General features: G+C 38.9%; 1 protein-coding gene across 2 annotated transcripts in view; it reads right to left on the bottom strand.

Moving 5' to 3' along the window:
* Positions 1–17,975, bottom strand: part of GPR180 (G protein-coupled receptor 180) — a 28,346-nt gene extending 10,371 nt beyond the window's left edge. Inside the window, exons 1-5 of one of the 2 annotated variants that reach the window (XM_001916057.6) lie at positions 17,483–17,975; positions 14,641–14,799; positions 7,907–8,107; positions 777–957; positions 585–634 (exon numbers count right to left, since the gene is read on the bottom strand). In XM_001916057.6, coding sequence (XP_001916092.1) covers positions 585–634; positions 777–957; positions 7,907–8,107; positions 14,641–14,799; positions 17,483–17,627 — 736 coding nt within the window. In that variant the 5' untranslated portion in view covers positions 17,628–17,975. The remainder of the gene's footprint in view (positions 1–584; positions 635–776; positions 958–7,906; positions 8,108–14,640; positions 14,800–17,482) is intronic. The other variant, XM_070240391.1, reaches the window with a different exon arrangement.
* Between the last annotated feature and the right edge of the window lie 762 nt (positions 17,976–18,737).

The raw sequence follows: 18,737 nt of genomic DNA, 5'->3' as shown, positions 1-18,737 counted from the left end.
AAGTCACAATTATGGGAACTTTTAAATACTTTTTCCCATCATGCTTAATTGAAAAATATTTATAAGAATTCCTCTTATAAATAAAAGAACAAAGCTGTGAGGTCAGCTCAATTATTGGTGTACTCTACGGCTCTGGGTCAGAAATAGAGAAAAAGAGTCAAAAAAGGGATAAAAACAGGGGAAAAAACTCTTCAGCTTTGGGGTCAGAAAACTTGGGTCTGAGTCTTGGCTCTACCACTCAATAGCTGACTGACATTTGGAAATGGGCTTCATGTCACTGAGTCCACATTCTTTACCTGCAAAATAAGGGTAAGCATACCTACTAAATTTTTATTGAGGATAAAATAAGAAAACATATAAATATGCTCTAAAAACAATGAAGAGCATGTTACCCATTATTAAGAAGAAACTAAACAGAACATACTAGGAACCAAATCTATAACCCTGTTTGTAGGCAAGACGAATTCTAACGAAGCTTGAATAGAAAAAAATGTATTATGACAAAAAATAATTTACAAAAAAGGAAAACAAACAAGAAGGAGATAGCAAGTTTATGTTAAAAAATTGCTCAGAAAGATACTCACATTCGGCCAAACTTCCCATAAAAGGTACCCCTATTCCATCTTTGGAGTAACTGAGGAATTGAAGAGGAGAGTATTAGTATAAATTATAACTGTGAAAAAACTTGTTCATAATCAAAGCAAGCATAATTTTGGGAGACTAATGAGGATTAATTAGACGTAATGATGAACACAGTTTTAGTGGTTTTGAGTTACCTGGAGAAATGAATGTAATTAGCTAAAGCTGAACCAGCTTGTAACAGCAATGCAGTTGTCAGAACTTTTAAAATCATGTGCATGGGTCCTCCTTTCTTAATAGCCTGCCACAATGATTGAGCATAAATGCAAGCAATCACAAAGTACACTAGGACTAGGAGGAAAAAGAACTCATGTAACCCTGTGAAAAGAAGAAAGGAGTTTGCTTCAGTAAAACAAAGCCAGTCATAGTGTTGGGTTGCTTTCAAATCTTCCTGTCAATATATTTCTAGAACTTGTTTTTTAATTGGAGTCATAACATTCACTTTTGTAAGAGGAAAAAAAGGGAAATTATTAAAATGTAAACAATTTTCTACTTTGGGATAAAGTTTCAAGTATCAGAAGGCAGATTAAACTAAACCAGTTAAAGTCAATCTATAAAAAAGCACAGCAGTCAGGGAATAAGCCCAAAGACTAACAATAAGATCACAGTTTTGTTTCAAAGTAGTGCATTAAAACAATGATTTCAGCATTCAGTTAGACATCAATTTTTACTACTTTTTACCCCTAAAGTAGATTTCCCTTTTAAGAAGTTTAGGCACAGGTTTAGCCAGTCAACAACAGTTTAATACAGCCTGACAATGGTTCTCGGGGTGATCCCCTAGCCGCCAGCAGCAGCAGCAGCAGAACTGTTAGAAATCCACATTCTTGGGCCTCATCCCAGATCTGCGGAATCAGAAACTGTGGGAGTGGGCCCAGCCATCTGTGTTTCAACAAGGCCGTCAGCTGATTCTGATGCAGCGAGAGCGTGAGAACCACAGCTCTGGAATGTACCATTACCTTAAATCCCCATTTGGACAAAGCTTCAAAACCCCTGTGACGACCAGAGTCCCCCTCTGAAATAAACTGTCTGCAGCTCTTGTCACAGAGGAAATCCTATGGAGACCACCTGACTCCCCCCCCCCCAGTCGACTGGAACTGCAACTCCTGACCAAATGGCTACCAATCCAAACACCCGCCCGGCCAACAGCAGAATTTAGCTCTCAGAGATAAGTCAGGCCAATCGTATTCTCTCAGGAAATGAAACCATAAAATGTGGAAAGAATTAGGCAACAGAAACTGAAGGTGAAAGGAGCTGATATCGGGACAGGCCAAAGAAGTCAAGTCAGGCCACGATAAAATTAAAATTGTGAGTAAGAAGAAACTTTGAATGAGCGAAGGGAGCTGGTTGGGAAAGACAAGAACAAACTAAATGTGCAGATTTTATATTAAAAATGGTGGTAGTCATTAATGAGCCTCTAGTTCCTACTAGCAGCTTTTCAGTACAGTCTTCATGCATCCTCAAGACAAACACCCTTTTTCTGCATTACCCAAGTACCTCGACTGTGTCTTCATTTTTCAGAAATTTCAGAAAATTTTTTTTCGAGGAAGATTAGTCCTAAGCTAACATCTGCTGCCAATCCTCCTCTTTTTTGCTGAGGAAGACTGGCCCTGAGCTAACATCTGTGCCCATCCTCCTCTACTTTATACACGGGATGCCTGCCACAGCATGGCTTGACAAGCGGTGCCATGTCCGCACCCAGGATCCAAACCGGCAAATCCCAGGCTGCCGAAGCAGAATGTGCAAACCTAACCGCTGTGCCACTGGGCCGGCCCCCAGAAAACTTTTATAATAAACCAGAGGGCTAGTTTTGAGTTTAATGGCTTAGATTTACCTGGTTACATCTAAAGCTAGTCCCTAATATTAGGGCTTTTATATTCTATCTAAACACTGGAATATAGTGACAGTGGCTATGAACAGAGCTGTCTCTGAGTCTTTGGATCAACAGTCTAAGCTGCAATCACTTGCATTCTGATTGTCAACACTGAACCTGCTCCAGTTTCCCACTCGGGGTAAACGCCAATCAACAGCAGAGAAGGGAATATTGCCATTATATGGAAAATCTTTCTGGAAAAGCAATCCAGAAGATACAAATAGTAGGAAAAACAGTCAATAAACAGTTCAATATCAGACATGTTTTTGGCACGGTTAGGAGAAAAAAAAAAGAGAGCGAGGTAAGAAGTATTTCAGCCACTGGGTGTCTCTCCTGCTCTACGTATGTTAATGTCGCTGGTCCAGTTCTCGAGTCCAGGTGAAAAAGCATGCTTAGACTTCATGAAGAGAAGACCAAATAATAGAAGAGGCATATTTTTTTTTCAAACTTCTTACGTAGAAAAATATTCCAGCTTTAGAAATAAAGGGACAAGCAGCCTGGGATTGTTATAGTAATGGAACAAGACAGAAAATAAGCTAAACGTGTTACAACTGGGGGTCAGTAAAATTCTTTACACTGTCCTGTGTTTTGAATCTTAGTTTTCATCTTTTTTTTAGTATAAAGAATTCAACATGGCATTCTATTTAAACTTCTATTTATTTATAACACTTCACAGAATATCCATTACAAGACAAAGTTTCAGACTCCATTAGGTTACAAATCTACCATGGAAAGAAAATCCTCAGACTATTTACCGAGTAATCAGAATAATATAGGAGGAAGAGACGTTTGAAAATAAGACATATGTCATCAGCAAAAAAAATGTTTTCAGATTATTCAAAATTAAATATCTTCCAGAAAAAGATAACATTATAACCAACAAATTGTTTCATTCAGATAATATATTAAATAACTTGAACTATGACATTTGTCAGGCATTTTGTTCACCGAATTTTGCATAAATTATTCTTACCTTGATCCTGTCAACAAGACACTTTAAAGATAAAACCCTGATTCTGCACTCAGTGTTCTTTCACATAAATCACCTCTGGAAAAAAGCGTTTTTTCTCTTCAGCTATCAACTTTATTTTTGTTCTGCCACCACCCTTCACAAGAAAGCAATTTATGTTTGCTCATTTTGAAATTAAAATCTAATTTTAAAACAGATAGATACTAGGTATTAAATCCTACCTATACACAAAAGAAGAAAAATACGTTTTTTTTTTGAGGAAGATACAGCCCTGAGCTAACATCTGCTGCCAATCCTCCTCTTTTTGCTGAGGAAGACTGGCCCTTAGCTAACAGCTGTGCCCATCTTCCTAGTCTACTTCCTATGTGGGATGCCCGCCACAGCGTGGCTTGATGAGCGGTGCTAGGTCTGTGCCAGGGATCCGAACCAACAAACCCCCGGCTGAAGCCAAGGACACAAACTTAAGTGCTTGCCACTGGGCCAGCCCCAGAAAAATGCTCTAAAATGAGCATGCAAAGGTGGCAAACACTTAGGTCATAAGGAAATCTATAGATTTTAAGGCAGGCTTAATGGGAAGAAGCATTGGCAAAATTCAGCAGGAAGAAAACTTACAGAACAGCTTCAAAAAATTTAGCTCCAGCTAAATGATGGAAGAGGGAGACGGGAGAAAAGAGGGTAAGGAAAGGGGAGAGTCACTGCGTCATGGGGCAGCACCTCAAACACTCTTGCCTACCCACTATGTTTGCTATCCAAGAGCCCCAATATCTACCTCACCCTCAAGTGTCTCAAGATCTTTCCTGATTAGTCTAAATCAATCAGAGAAATTCCAAGACCCTTGGCAATAAGAAGTAAGCTTAATCCTTTACTTTGACATATTGGTCTACTCTTATCTTCCTTCTGACATCTTTGCTTACATTCTTCTTATGATGTTGTATAACAAGGGCATGTGACTCAGTTCTGGCCAGTGAAATGTGATGAGGGAGCCTCTGAGAAAGGTTTTCTTACTCTTAAAAAAAGATACTGAATTTTGCCATTACAGTCATTAGTTGCTTAACAATGGGCATATGTTCTGAGAAATGCGCCGTTAGGCAATTTTGTTGTTGTGTGAACATCATAGTGTGTACTTACACAAACCTAGATGGTACAGCTTACTACACACCTAGGCTGTATGGTACTAATCTTATGGGACCATCATCATATATGTGGCCCACTGATGATTGAAACATCATTATGCAGCGCATGACTGTACATACAGGTGACGCCCAGAACTGCTGCAGTTGTCTTTGAACGTGAGGGAGTTAGCCTAAGGACAAAGCTGACAGTCAGAGAAGAGAACAGCAGAGAGATGCTGAATAAACCACTCTGAAAACGCCTCAGAAATTCTTGTGATATAAGATAATACATTTCCTTATTGTCTACACCACTTGTATTCGAGTTTTCTAATACTTTAAGCCAAAAGCATTCCAACATGTTACCAGAGCTAAATGGAAGATCCAACCCATTATTTTTGGGGACGACAGAGCTAAAAAGGAACAAGAGAAAAGAAAGAACATATCTGGAATCTTAAAAACAGTGAGACGGCAGATGTGACAGAGCCTGTGATATTATTCCAATGAAAACCAGTCTACTTTAATGATAATGCTTTAACTCTCAGAATTCTGGGTACTTGTTTTGGTCTCTAACAAGAGCATAGATACAGTTAACGAGGATTTTAATTTTTTTAAGAAGCAGATTTATTTATTCTACCTTAAAGCATGATATTCCTATGTAGTATTTTGTCAAATGGCATCAAACTTGCCTTAGTTTTTTTAAAATCTAGATCAAGTCTGTAAAATATAGGATTAACCAAAGTCTGGTAGATATAAAATCCCTAATTGGTTTGAAAGAATACGAATTATAAAATTTAACCAGAATAACACATAACATTAATTGCAGCTATTTGCACCAGGTTATTCTAATCCAAACCTTTCGGATATATGGTTTAACAGTCAATTTTCAGTAGAAAGCACAGCAAACCAATTTTTCCTATTCGGGGCAGAAAATCAGACAAATGAGCAAACGTTTCTAAAAGGAACTGATTGGGGATTATTCCTGGAAACAAATTCCACACCTGAAGCTACAGAGCAGGTAGAATCCCTCTTAAGGCTCCCCTTTAAAACCAACACATCACCAAAACAATGCGGAACACGGACTTTTAGATCGGCGGTTCCACACATTAAAAATCACCTTCAGGGCTTTGACCAACTACAAGTGCCCAGCTTCCACTCCAAAACCAAACACAGATGAGTCTCTGGTATGGACATCTATTTTTTTAAAGCTCTCCAGACGCATTCACAGTGATGGGCTGAGACCCCCAATCTAGACTTCAATGTAGAATTAACCACATTTTATGGCAATGTAGAATTAATCATATTTTATGGCTTTTAGGCATCAATAAACTGATCTGATCCTAAAGAACTAAGCCGGCCACATAATAAATTTGAATACTTCTGAGTACTTCAAGACACTTTTTAATAATCAATCTCCATAGATTGGCCTTGCACAAAATCCCATGCTTAATGAAAATACATACTATAGTGAGGTTCTGTCCCTCATTTAAATATTATTGGTGACATGACCAATGTAACTTTCCCCATTCTGGTACAAAAAAGACAGATTTTTAATCATAAGTATAAGCGTATTATCAAAATCTGTCACAGGAGAAGGTAGGTCAGGAGTCAGGAATAAGAACTGAATCAGAATGGGTAGCGTGAACCCTGAAGAAAAAGCTAGCCATAATTTAGGATATTGAAGAAAATACTCGAATACATATGGGCAGATTAGGATGTCAAATTAGGAAAGAGGAAAGAGACCAGAAATGGGATGCCTAAATAAGGGGGCAAGAAAAAGCACATCAGGATCCTGTAGAGTCTCATGGATCCACACAATAATTAAAGTATTCTATTGAGCCAAAGGCCAACTGCCTGGAAGGCAGGAGGGGGAAGGGTTATTGGTTCTGGACTCCACTGGAAGCAGCAAACTTTGCATGTACAGTGATCGCAGCAGAGCATGACTTCCCGCTGAGCCTTGACCAGTCCTAAAAATGTGTCACATGAAATAATGAAGCCTTATTGTTAAAACGGACCTTAAAAGCAATTTAGTCCAACCATCCATCCAACGTTATCAGTAGACACGGGTTTCATCAATGTCTTTCCAAACTACAGAAAATAAATATCAACATCTTTTATAAAGATAAAGGAAACGGTAGGACTGAATTAACTTCCAAGAATGATCTACACTGATCCAAAGTACCATTAAGTGAAATTTAATCTTTAAATTCATCTGTATTCAAAAACAACCTGAGTAGCTTACCCTTATGTCATTACATTGACACAAGAAATTTTAGAATTAACTATTTGAAAATGTTTAGTACCCCACTTTGTCACTATGTATATATATTTTCAGACAAAAGAATATCAAAAAAAAGTTTATCTCTTCATACATTAAGTTACTTGTGATCTATTGTCCATTAACACATGCTCCTTGAATGGCTTTCCTAGTTGTGGCAATTTACTAAACAATGGGCAATTGAACTAAACAATGGGTTTAGTCTAATGTGACCTCACTCAATTCCTGCCCTACTTCCACCCACCCACCTTGATGATCAATGAGATGTAATGGGATTGAATTTTCCTCTAAGCAGTCTGACCCTTCCAAATGGGTAATGAACTCAAGAAGCCCTTTTCTTTGACAGACAGCCTACAGATCTTAGTTCTGATTCTGACATGCTAATTTACAAATGTTAGGATACTTTATAAGCATGTCTATCATGATTCACAAGAAGTCATTCATTTCTGTTTGGGCTGGGAGTCTTAGTTCAGTAGTATAGTACACAGTCAACCTAAAATTTTGATGAAATATTTTACGGGAATAAATCTGACTTTTGGAAAGCATTATAAACTTTGATCACTCCTAAAACGGTTGCAAGCTCCAATGAAGGCAATGCCTAAATCTGCTCAAACACCTAGAGAAAGGATAGTCATACAAAGTAGTGCAGTTCCTAATCTTAATCATTAAGTTTCCAATTTACATTGCTTAATTTATCAACATTTTTCTGTTTATAAAAATAATGCTAGGTTATCATAAAAACAAAAAGATTTAGAATGTATAGAAGAAAATAAAACTATCCATAATTCTACCACCCAACATACAGAAACAATCTGTTAATATTTTTGTACTTCTTTCTGTTTATTCTCTGCATTTTTTAAGATACTTGCAATCATACAATAAAAAATTTAGTATCCTTTTTTAACTCAATAGCATAGCCTTCCCTACTGTTGAATACATAAGTTGTTTTTAATTTTTAATATTCTAAAAATACAACATGAAGATATTTGTGCAAAAACCTTTTCGGTATTTAGGACATATATTTAAATATATATTCTTACCAGATTCTCCAGCACTAAAATGATCAAATGGATTCCCTTCGGCATCCGGATTTAGTAACATCATTTCAAATAGGATATCTTCCACCTGAGAATTCTCATTGTCATCTTGGCACGTATACTTGTCTGCATAAAACACGTGCCACGTTTGTGGATACGGAATCTGGGACAACGTCAGATTATGTTCAGTCTGATTCATGGTCACTTTAAAGAGAAAGAAAATAGCACTTTCAAAGCAAAACTCTCAAATGTATTCATGGTTTTAGTCATATAATTAATTTGAAGTTAGAGTTCTCTTATTTAGTTCTTATTGCTGTGGAAATGCACACCCTGGTGTAGTACTGGAATAAGGTCTGTAAATCATAAAGCAGACAAAAATAACCTATCTTAACCAAAGGAATCACTATAAAAGTACTATGAACCACCACAAATGAGTAGAATGGTTTCACAGAAACTCTGAATTTTAGTTTTAAATATTTCCTACGTTTTCAAGTAGGCCGGTGATATTAAAATTTTTATCATGGGAAAATATACACAACACAAAAGTTTGCCATTTTAACAATTTTTCAGTGTACAGTTCTGTAGCATTAAGTACATTCACAATGCTATGCAACCATCACAGTGCTATTTTTGAAAATTACTTAAAATGGAACATTCAACTTAAGAAATTACGATATCTAAAAACTCTGACTGACAAATACCTTCAAAAGATTCCCCAAAATCTATAAGAGTTATCATGCTGGGTCAGGTCTGCACGGCGGGGGGTGGGGCGGATTCAGGAATGTTGGTATCTTACAGATCTGTGCTTGAATCCTGGCTCCAGGACTTACCTTCTATGTGACCTTAGGCAAGTTACATAAGCAATGACACTCACTTTATTCATCTGTAAAATGAAGATAATACTTAGAGCAAAGAGCTGACGCAAGGACTACGTTATATGAGTCACTTAGTATGGTATCTGTCATACAGTAGTTACTGAATAAAGGTTAATTCTCCTTTTCCTTTCTTTAAAACACAGTGGTTATACTCATAAGTGGTTCTCAAGCCAGCATAATCCTGTTCCCCTCCAGGGCATCTGAAAACTTGTAGGGTCAGTTTTGTTCTCACAATAGTTGAGGAGATACTTGGAGGGGACTGTGCTAAGCCTCATGCAATACAAGGTGAAGTCTTACACAATAAAGAACTTTTCCACCCAAAACGCCAATAGCACCCCTTTGAGAAACACTAAATGATGTCTAAGATCCCTTCCAGATCTAAAAGTATGATTCTGCCCTAAGAGGCACTCACTAACACCATCACACAGTTGTAAGACAGCACTGTCTCAAATGCTGTGTATAATAAAGAGTAGAAGAGTCGGACAAGCAAGTCTTGGCCCTACTACTTACTAACCTTGTGACTCAGCAAATAAATTACTTAACCTCTCTAAATTTGTTTCTTCAGTAGTAAAATTAAGATACCTGCCCTATCTAGCTCAGAGTTCTTGTGAGGAGCAAATGAAACAGTATATGAAAATCCTATGTAGAGTCTGATTCTAATAGAGTATTCCTAAAACATAAGATTATGATGGGCACAATTCCCAACTCTAGATTGCCCCCCACAGCATGCCAATTAGTCTTGATCTTTTTCTCAGCTGAAGAAAAAAAAACTTTTTAATAAATAAAAGACATTTCTTGAGGTCTGTGGAAATTTGCATATGGGAAGAGATTTTAAGGACATTATGAAATTATTTGTTTTCTTAGCTGTAATAATGGTATTGTGGTTACGGAGAAGAGTGGCCTTACTCTTAAAAGAAGTATGCTGAAATACGTTCATGACATCCACAGCTTATTTTCATACGGCTCAGTTAAAAAAAAAGTCACACACACACAAAAATAAAGTAAATGTAACAAAATATTAACAATTACTGAGTCTAAGCCAAGGATGTATAGATGTTGGTTGTACTATACTTTCAACTTTTCTGTATGACTGAAAACTTTCCTAGTAAAAAATTGGGAAAATGTTATGTATAGGTTGTCTTTATAGATGAGATACAGATGCATCTGGTGAGGATTCAAATTTTGAGGACTTGGACTTTACAATCGAGAATCTCATTGACTAGTAGTTAAATTTGACACAATGATTTTATTAACAATACCACAGCACTGCTTTTTTGGCTATCTGAAGTTAGCTGACATTTATACTGGTTTTTTTTTTTACTGTACAGCTTCTGGAAAAATGTAGCAAAGACTAATTTCTGTTAAATATTTGAAGATCTTTAATAAGAATTTAATATATGATCAATAAGTAGCTCAGAAATAAGGCTTCTGAAATGTGTAGCTTGCAATTACATAATCTGGACCTCATTATGTAAAGGCTCTGCTGTATTGCTGTTTTATCCCTTGCACTTTTTGTCTTAGCTAAAACAATACAAAAATTAACCATTGTATTTTTACCAATATATTTTTTGATGTTTCATTTTAAATTATGCAGATTTACATCAAACAGAAACAAAAGTGTGCTTCATAAAGTGATAATGTCCTTTAATTTTTGTCTTGCTGCCATTTTTAGCAAGCCTGGGAAACAAGCCTCTTGACAAAACTGTGTGTTCATTGTTTTTGAGACAAAAAACTACAGCACAGCATGCATATTCTATGCTGATGTAATTAGAATCTCAAATATTAACAAAACCTGAATTGCAGAGAATGGTGTTGAATGGCTAACTGCCCAATCATATTATAAAAGGAAATGAATACTGTTTACCAAAATACACAGAATAAAATGGTAAGACCTTTAAATGATTTACAAAATATACCAAATGTACAAAAGAAAATACACGCATATGATGTAAAAAGACAATATCTAAAATGCTTTATATACAAAATTATATTTAGCTCTTGTAATCTGACAGATTACCCTGAATCTCCTTGTTAAATTTTTTTTTACATAGAACTCATTATTTTCAGTGCTTTTAAATATTTTGATTACTTGCTTTAAAAACTTACAAAATAGTTTGTATTTTTTTTTTTTAAATCTGATGTTTTATGTCATTAGCGAAAGAGAACAAAAAGAAGACTAGAAAATAATTTCTCGAGCATTAATTTGGAAGAATGAGTCAAGCAACATTTGACGCTATGAGATTTTTTCAAATCTGCTAGTCTTCTCACAGTTTGTGGAAGCAGCAAGATTTTACACAGGAGTCAGGCACACTTAATGAACTCATTACCAAGTAGGTAAAAGCCTATTAGTTTTAGAAAGTCTCATTAATGGCCAGAAAATGCACTTTCTACAAGGAATTATTTTAAAATATATGTTACTACTACACTGTCATGAATTTAAGAATATGTTTTTTGTTTCAATACACCTAAGCTCCTCAATAATGTTAATACTATAAATATGACAACTAATACATAAGAGTTAGACAATACTGATTTTCTTAAGACTCAGACTTTGTTATTGGAAAAAGAATTTTTGAAATATGTAGAAAGTGATATATATATCACCAGTACTTAATTTATTTCAGGCCCCAAAATTTAACACAACAATCTTGGTTCCTCTAAAATTCCTGTCTCCTGAGATGTTCTGTTTCAATAATTCCCTGCACACAGCAGAGTAGGGAAGAGGAGGAGAAAATAGAAAAAGAACCAACACCAAGAGGTCTCATAAGTCACAGCCCTCTCTTAACATAATTCCATCCTAAAGAATTATAATTAGAATCATAGCATTTTTAGGACTTTCAGGAACCTTAGAGAAAACTAATCCAACAAGAACAACATGATCTCGTTCCAAGCGACTAGCGGTGATTCTCAGGTTAGCGGTCTTCCCACTGCACCACATTGTCTCCCTGTATACAGAAGTTCTGTGACTGAAGGGGTATCACTGACTCAAAAATTATGTTTTTACAAGTGTATATAATCTATGTTATGATATTGACTGTGATAGAAGACAAATAAATGCCTACAGTCAAAGCTTTAAACTGTCTAATAAGTTTTTACTGGAGAAAGAAAAAGACTTTGAGGTGTCAAATATGAAGCAAACAACCTACCCACCAAATAAGCACTTAAGCACTAAACTCTAGGACAAATCACCCCACAAATCCTCAGTTAGCTCAACACCAGGGTCTCAACACCAGGGTCTCGTAAATTCTCATTCTCTCTTCCTGTCAGTTATGAATTACTAACATTCGCAGTACTTAACACAACTAAAATTTCACCTCTATTCACTCATTCCTGATTCATTCCTGTCACCCCTTCTGGTCTTGAGGACTGAGAAAGTGTCAGTACTCTAGTCCCTGATTTATCACTAGTTCCCAGCATAGAACATGAAACAGTGGAAATGCTAAGTGAATGAACAGACCGAAGGAGCTCTGCTGCTCTCACTGACTGATTTTATAAGAAACAAAGAAACGTAAAGTGGTAACTACAGTAAGTGCTGTGGAGGAAAACAAGAGGCTATAGAAACTTGAGTGTTAACTTAGTGGAGGGAGGAGCCGAAGAGGGGAAGGAAGAACACGCAGGAGAAGCCTGCAAAAGCCCAGCGTAGCACTGCAGTCAACACGCACTTGCAAATAAGACGAGGCAGGAGGGGCAACGTGGGAGATGCAGCTGAGGGTGAGCAGTGGCCTGGCTATGATGGCTTTGCTGACCAGCTTAAGGAAGCGTGTCTGTCCGAGGAGCAGGAGTGAACCACTGAAGTGGGAAGGGTGTGGTGAGGAAGTGAACGTGACATGGTCAAATCTGCTGTTCCAAAGAATCACTGGTTACAGAGGGGGACCAGCATGGTCGCAGTGGCCAAGTAGCAGGCTATTGCAATAGTACAGGTAGGAGACTGCGGCAGCCTGGAATAACATGCTGGAGGTAGAGACAAAGAAGACAAGATGAAATCAAGATATTTAGAAGTCATTTACTGATAGAATGGAAGGGGAGAGAGAGGTCAAAGAAGGGAGCATTGGAAGACTTCTTGGTTTCTAGCTTGTTTACTGGATGGATGGTAGTGCCAGTTCCTGAAACGGGAAAAACTGGTAGAGGACCAGCTTTGGATGGGGAAGATGGTGAGTTCAGTTTTGGACATCATAATAGAACAGAAGGCCAGAACTTTTTATACATACGTGGAACACTTAGATGACCAAATTGGTATAGAAAGGAAAAGATAACTGATAACGAGCATTTGCACCAATTTCCAAGGTAAGTTCTGAAATTCAGGGTTGAGGTAAATAACTTTATATAACTAACTGTTTGATATCTGAATCTAGTCATTCAGACTTCTTCAGCATACTGTCAGTGTCATCTCACAAATCTCGACAAAAGATGCCCACAGTGGGTGGCAAGGATTGGGGACTTCTGCTCTTATTCCTATTCTGGCTATCTGCCTTATGAGGGAACAAGGCAGCTGCTAAAACTAGGAAGAGTCGATGTGTAGTAATGACACACATTTTATTTGACTAGACTAAAAGAAGATTCAGAGATTCATTGATATGCAGAACATGGCTGAGGAAATATAGGGGAAAAAAGCCGTGGCCGAGTGGTTAAGTGTGCGCGCTCCGCTGCAGGCGGCCCTGTGTTTCGTTGGTTCGAATCCTGGGCGCGGACACGGCACTGCTCACCAAACCATGCTGAGGCAGCGTCCCACATGCCACAACTAGAAGGACCCACAATGAAGAATATACAACTACGTACCGGGGGGGCTTTGGGGAGAAAAAGAAAAAAAAAATAAAATCTTTAAAAAAAAAAAGAGGTGGGATGATTCCTATATTTTTTCGTGGAGGCTTCACTTTCCTAATATCTCCTTCAACCAATGAACTTCCAACACGTAAAATGGGTAGCATGGCAAATGCTATTCAATTCTGTATTAAAAAGATCTGAGGGGCCGGCCTGTAGCTGAGTGTTTCACTTAGTGCGCTCTGCTTTGGCGGCCCAGGGTTTCACCGGTTCAGATCCTGGGCGCGGACATGGCACCGTTCATCAGGTCATGTTGAGATGGCGTCCCATATAGCACAACCAGAGGCACTCACAACTAGAATATACGGCCATGTACTAAGGGGGCTTTGGGAAGAAGAAGAAAAAAAAGATTGGCAACAGATGTCAGCGCAGGTGCCAATCTTAAAAAAAAAAAGATCTGAACTCCCTCAGGATGACTAACACTCTCACGTATGGGATAGTATTGATGAGAACGGAAGAGCTCAAGGATTCAGACAACCAGGAAAATAAAATCAGAGCCTCCCTAAAGGCAAACCTAGAGGATTACAAATAATGTGATGCTGGTACATCCCAAAATGACATATGGTGTCACCATATGACTAGGTCCTGTGTTCCAATAACATGTTGCAAAATAGTATCACTTTGGCTAAACTATACAATTAAGTGAGATAATACATGTTTAGTGCTTAGCTCAGTGCTTGCAGACAATAAGCATTCAATAAATATTATCATTCACTTCACGCTGCCACTGGGTCAAAATATACCTGCCATACTGGTATGAATGACATGACCCGCAAAAAGTACGAATGAAGGAAAGGACACCTTTATAAGTTATCTGGATATTTTTTCAAAAATTGTCAATGATAAAAGGGGGAAAACACATTCTATCTTTTGGTCAAGGAAGAGGTTAGTTTCCTTAAACTTCAGCTTAAAATGTACTAAGACAAGTGTCATTACAGTGTGATGTGTGCTGTGTCACGCAACATCTTGGTATGAAAACACTATATTTCAACACTGAAGAAAAAAATGTCTCTAATCATTAAAAAAAAAAGAGGATATACTCACTTGTCAACTGAGCTTTGGATAATCTTTCACTACAGCTATAACCACGACTGCTTTCCCACAGCTTTAGCCATTCCTGGGCTTGGAACAGGTAGAGTTTAGCTTCTTTCTCAACAGCTACTGCTATGTTGTTGATTCTGACACACAGGAGAGCATGGTCACCTGGACATTAAAACAAAAATTATCAATTAGTTTGGTCTTGTATGGAACTGAGAGGGCAAGAAAATTCAACAGCTCTACTTCTCAAAATGGGAATTTAAACAGCACAATTTTTCTTAAATCTCATTTAACTGGGTAGATCACGCTATAATGAATATCCCATTAAGACACAAGTCGAGAGGTTACGCACATTAACTATCCAAATCAATGTGCTGTGTTTCCTTATACTTCAGCTGATAACTGACATTTCACTTGAGTAAACAGCAGCATCTGCTGTGCGTGGACCTTCAGTGTAACAGACTTTCGCCTCATTTTACAATCACTCCATGTCTTTAACATCTCTTCATAAACTATCTATAGGAAATTTCCTGCCAAAGTTTCCTTTATTTTTTAATATAACATGGCTGTTAATATTTAATTATACTTTTCACATAAAAAATAATCATAGCTAATAGCAAGAAAGTTTAAATGAATGAATTTTGGGGTAGACATTTTACACGTGACACAAAATTTGACAGCTGTGACTTACAAAGGAACTTTTCAGAACAAGGTATGTTTAAGACTACTATAGAATGAGCCTGGTTGCACACACCAACTACACTTAAGGCTCAGAAGAGAAAAGGCAAAAAATAGTTGCCTCTATGGAAATGGACTCTGAGTGAGGAGAAGTGAACCAGGAGACTGTTTTTCCATTTGTCATCTTAAGACCTTCTATTCTCCTGTTCTTGTTGCTTTTACTTTTGTTATTATAATTATTACTTTGATTAAAGATTTTAAATAAATTTAAATGTATAGTATGCATCACAGAATGTCTAAGTCTCCTACATAAATTGATTACACTATAAATTATCAAAAGTCTTGGGGGCCGGCCCTGTGACTGAGTGGTTAAGTTCGCGCGCTCTGCTTCAGAGGCCCACGGTTTCCTGAGTTCTGATCCTGGGTGCAGACATGGCACCGCTCATCAGGCCACAACTAGAAGAACCCACAACTAGAATACACAACTATGAGCTGGGGGACTCTGGGGAGAAGAAAAAGCAAAAGAAGACTGGCAACGGTTGTTAGCTCATGTGCCAATCTTTAAAAAAAAAAAAACACAAAAACTTTCAAAGTCTTAAAAGTGACTTTAAGGCCCTATTAAACTTAAATAGCATTCTGAATTAGAGTTCATTATTTCAGCATAGTTTCAGAATTATTAATTTTACTGAATTCGAATTCACTGAAAATTGGTAATAATAATTACATATACATAGAGAGAGAGGGAGAAAGGGAGCTAATATACTTGGAACACTATTTCTCAATCTTTCTTGAGAAATCTGGATTTACTACATATATTTCTCCTCTGTGTTTACCAGGTAATCATCAGAAAATATCGGGGTTGTCTCTGCTAATGATGAGTAATAATCCATGTCACAGCTTCCATAATCCCAAGTTTTCCAGCACTGTCCAGATTGTACCATTTATTGTGGCAACATTACTATCACTGTCAATACTCAAGTATAGTTACAGCCAGTTGACTAAGAAACTGAAAATGTTACCTGAAAAATCATAAAACTCTGTTTCTAGAATTTCTTCTTCATTCACCAAAGTACGTTCCACATCGGATTTTGGAAAACTGGGTTGCATCTCCTTTTCTCAGTTATTTTAAAAACTTCGGATTAAAAGAAAGAATTTCGGTTCCTCTCCCTTTATACCACCAATTCTGCAATTTCCTAATAGTTCAAATTCCTTTCCCAAAACAAAACAGCTTCTCATTTCTATTATCTTCTCCTAAGAATCCTCTCTAGGACAATATTCTGATCTTGCATCTTTCAATGCTAAAGACTGTATGAACCAAGGATTCTAACCTTATGAAGACAAATAATTATTTGAAATATAGTATTACTCAAGAGTATCAAGAGTATGCACCAAGAAAATCACTTAATTTTGAGGATGCAAATAAAGTAAAAATTAGAATGAGTTGCAAATTCATTCACTGAAGAATTATTGATCTTTGAGGGAGACCAGAAGGTAAGACTCAAATGCAATTCTGATTTCAGAAGGGCCAGAGAGGGCACAAATTACGAAGCTTCCAAGACACATTGACATGTGTTTCTGTCAAGTTAATCCTAGGCCTCATGGTCCATAGAAAAGCCACTCCTTTAGTAAGAGAGTAACCACACTGCTCTAGCAAGAGTGACAAGGTTATTATAAAATTTGGTTTCCAAAACCTGTCTGCTGCAAGTAGGTTTTATCAAATCGATCTTAAAAACAAAACCAAAACCCAGGAAACCTAAGTTCGGAAGCTTTAATGGACGCGTAAATACGGAGCCTTAGTGTGTACAATCAGGCTGAGATGGGAGGGAGCAAAGATGATGCTTCTTTCAGGGAAGGATCTCGAAAGATGCAGCAGGCGAGTCGTGTACATTCGTTTGCACGGGGAGGGTTGGGGAAATGATCTTCTAGGCGCAGCACACAGTCACTAATCGGGGGAGGGTGCTGACGAGGGTGAAGGGAGCAGCAATAGTGGAGTTGGCAATACACGTACCCCACAATTCCGGGGAGCTGCGGTGGGGGGAGGGCTGCCGAGGACGCTTAAGGCCCAGTGAGCTGGAAGTCCTGGCCCCGCCGCCGCCGACTCCAGACCCCACAACTCGAGGCGGGGGACAGGCCCCCGCGTCCCCATCCCTCTCCCCGCCTCAGCACCTACCGTGGAACTCGAAGTGGCCGATGCTCTGGCCCTGAGCGTCTCGGGCCGCGGCGCTGCTGAAAGTGCCCCGCACGGTCTTACCCTCGCTGCCCGGCGGCCACCAGCAGCAGGTGAGAGCCACCGCCAGCAGCCGCAGCCCTCCCATCCCCGCCTTGTGCTGCGCACCCACACGGCTGCACCTAACCGCCTGCGGCCGGCTGCCCCACGTCGGCAGCTGGGGGAGGAGAGAGAGGAGAACGGGCAGCGGGCAGCGGGACCGGCGTCGCCGCGGACCTGCCCCCAGGACACTCACAGCCAATGGAGCGCTCCCCTCCTCCACGGGCCAAAGATATTCACCAATCAGAGGCTGAAGTGGGCGGGACGTGCAGATGCGTGCGTCCCATCATTCGCCTGCCTGTTGGCTAGTTCCCGCCTTTTTTATGGAGAATCAGGAGGATGTTGCTTCAGGTTACGGAAAAATTATTGCCCTTGTCGTCCCTGCGCCTGGTGCTACTGCGCATGCGCAGGAGAGCCGGCCAGTGCCTGTAGAGCTTTGGTGGGACGTCTGGGATTCAGAAAGAACTAAGAGTGGAACAACGGCAGCGTTTCTGGTGACAACAGGAAAACCCCTGCAAACGCCTTATGTAATCCGCTGGATGTTTCCACTTTAATGTCTCTAAGACACTTAATTGTACATGTACACAGTTTACTGCATGACCTCTCTTGGTACCTCCAACCAATTTTTCCCTCCTAGGTTCACTGTCTTCTTGAATCAAGTCGTCATCCAGCAGCCCAGACGGCTGTGAATTGTAGCAACTCCCACCCTTTACACTCGTAAATCCAATCAATTCAATGAAACAGATGTTTATTAGGGGCTCTCCTGGGCGGTGATGATAGGAAGCAGCCGCCACTATCGTATCCAGGCCGTATTGATACCATGTTCTTACTTGGCCTATAGCAACTGAGTTGCTTCCGGTCTTAATTGTCTCCCACTGGCAACACACAGCCCATTTCTACCCTAGAACCACAGAAAGCTTTGGGAAATGCAATTTGACTGCATCACCTTCCTTCAAAGGCTCTGGGTTGGGTTTAGTACACAACTCAAACTCTTTAGAATAAGGCTTTCAAGTCTTTCAAATTTCCATGCTTACTAAGCCTCTATCAGTTGGCTGAACGCTCAAAGTTCTCCCCTCTGGGCCTAGAGCACTTGTAGATCCCTCTGGCTGGAATGCTTTGCTTGGTCTACAGCTCCACTCGCCCAGCACCTTCCTTCTAC

This window comes from Equus caballus, chromosome 17 (assembly GCF_041296265.1).
Source record: "Equus caballus isolate H_3958 breed thoroughbred chromosome 17, TB-T2T, whole genome shotgun sequence".
NCBI classification, from domain to species: domain Eukaryota; kingdom Metazoa; phylum Chordata; class Mammalia; order Perissodactyla; family Equidae; genus Equus; species Equus caballus.
The sequence above is the reverse complement of the archived record's forward strand: the minus strand, read 5'-3'. Positions and strand labels throughout refer to the sequence as shown.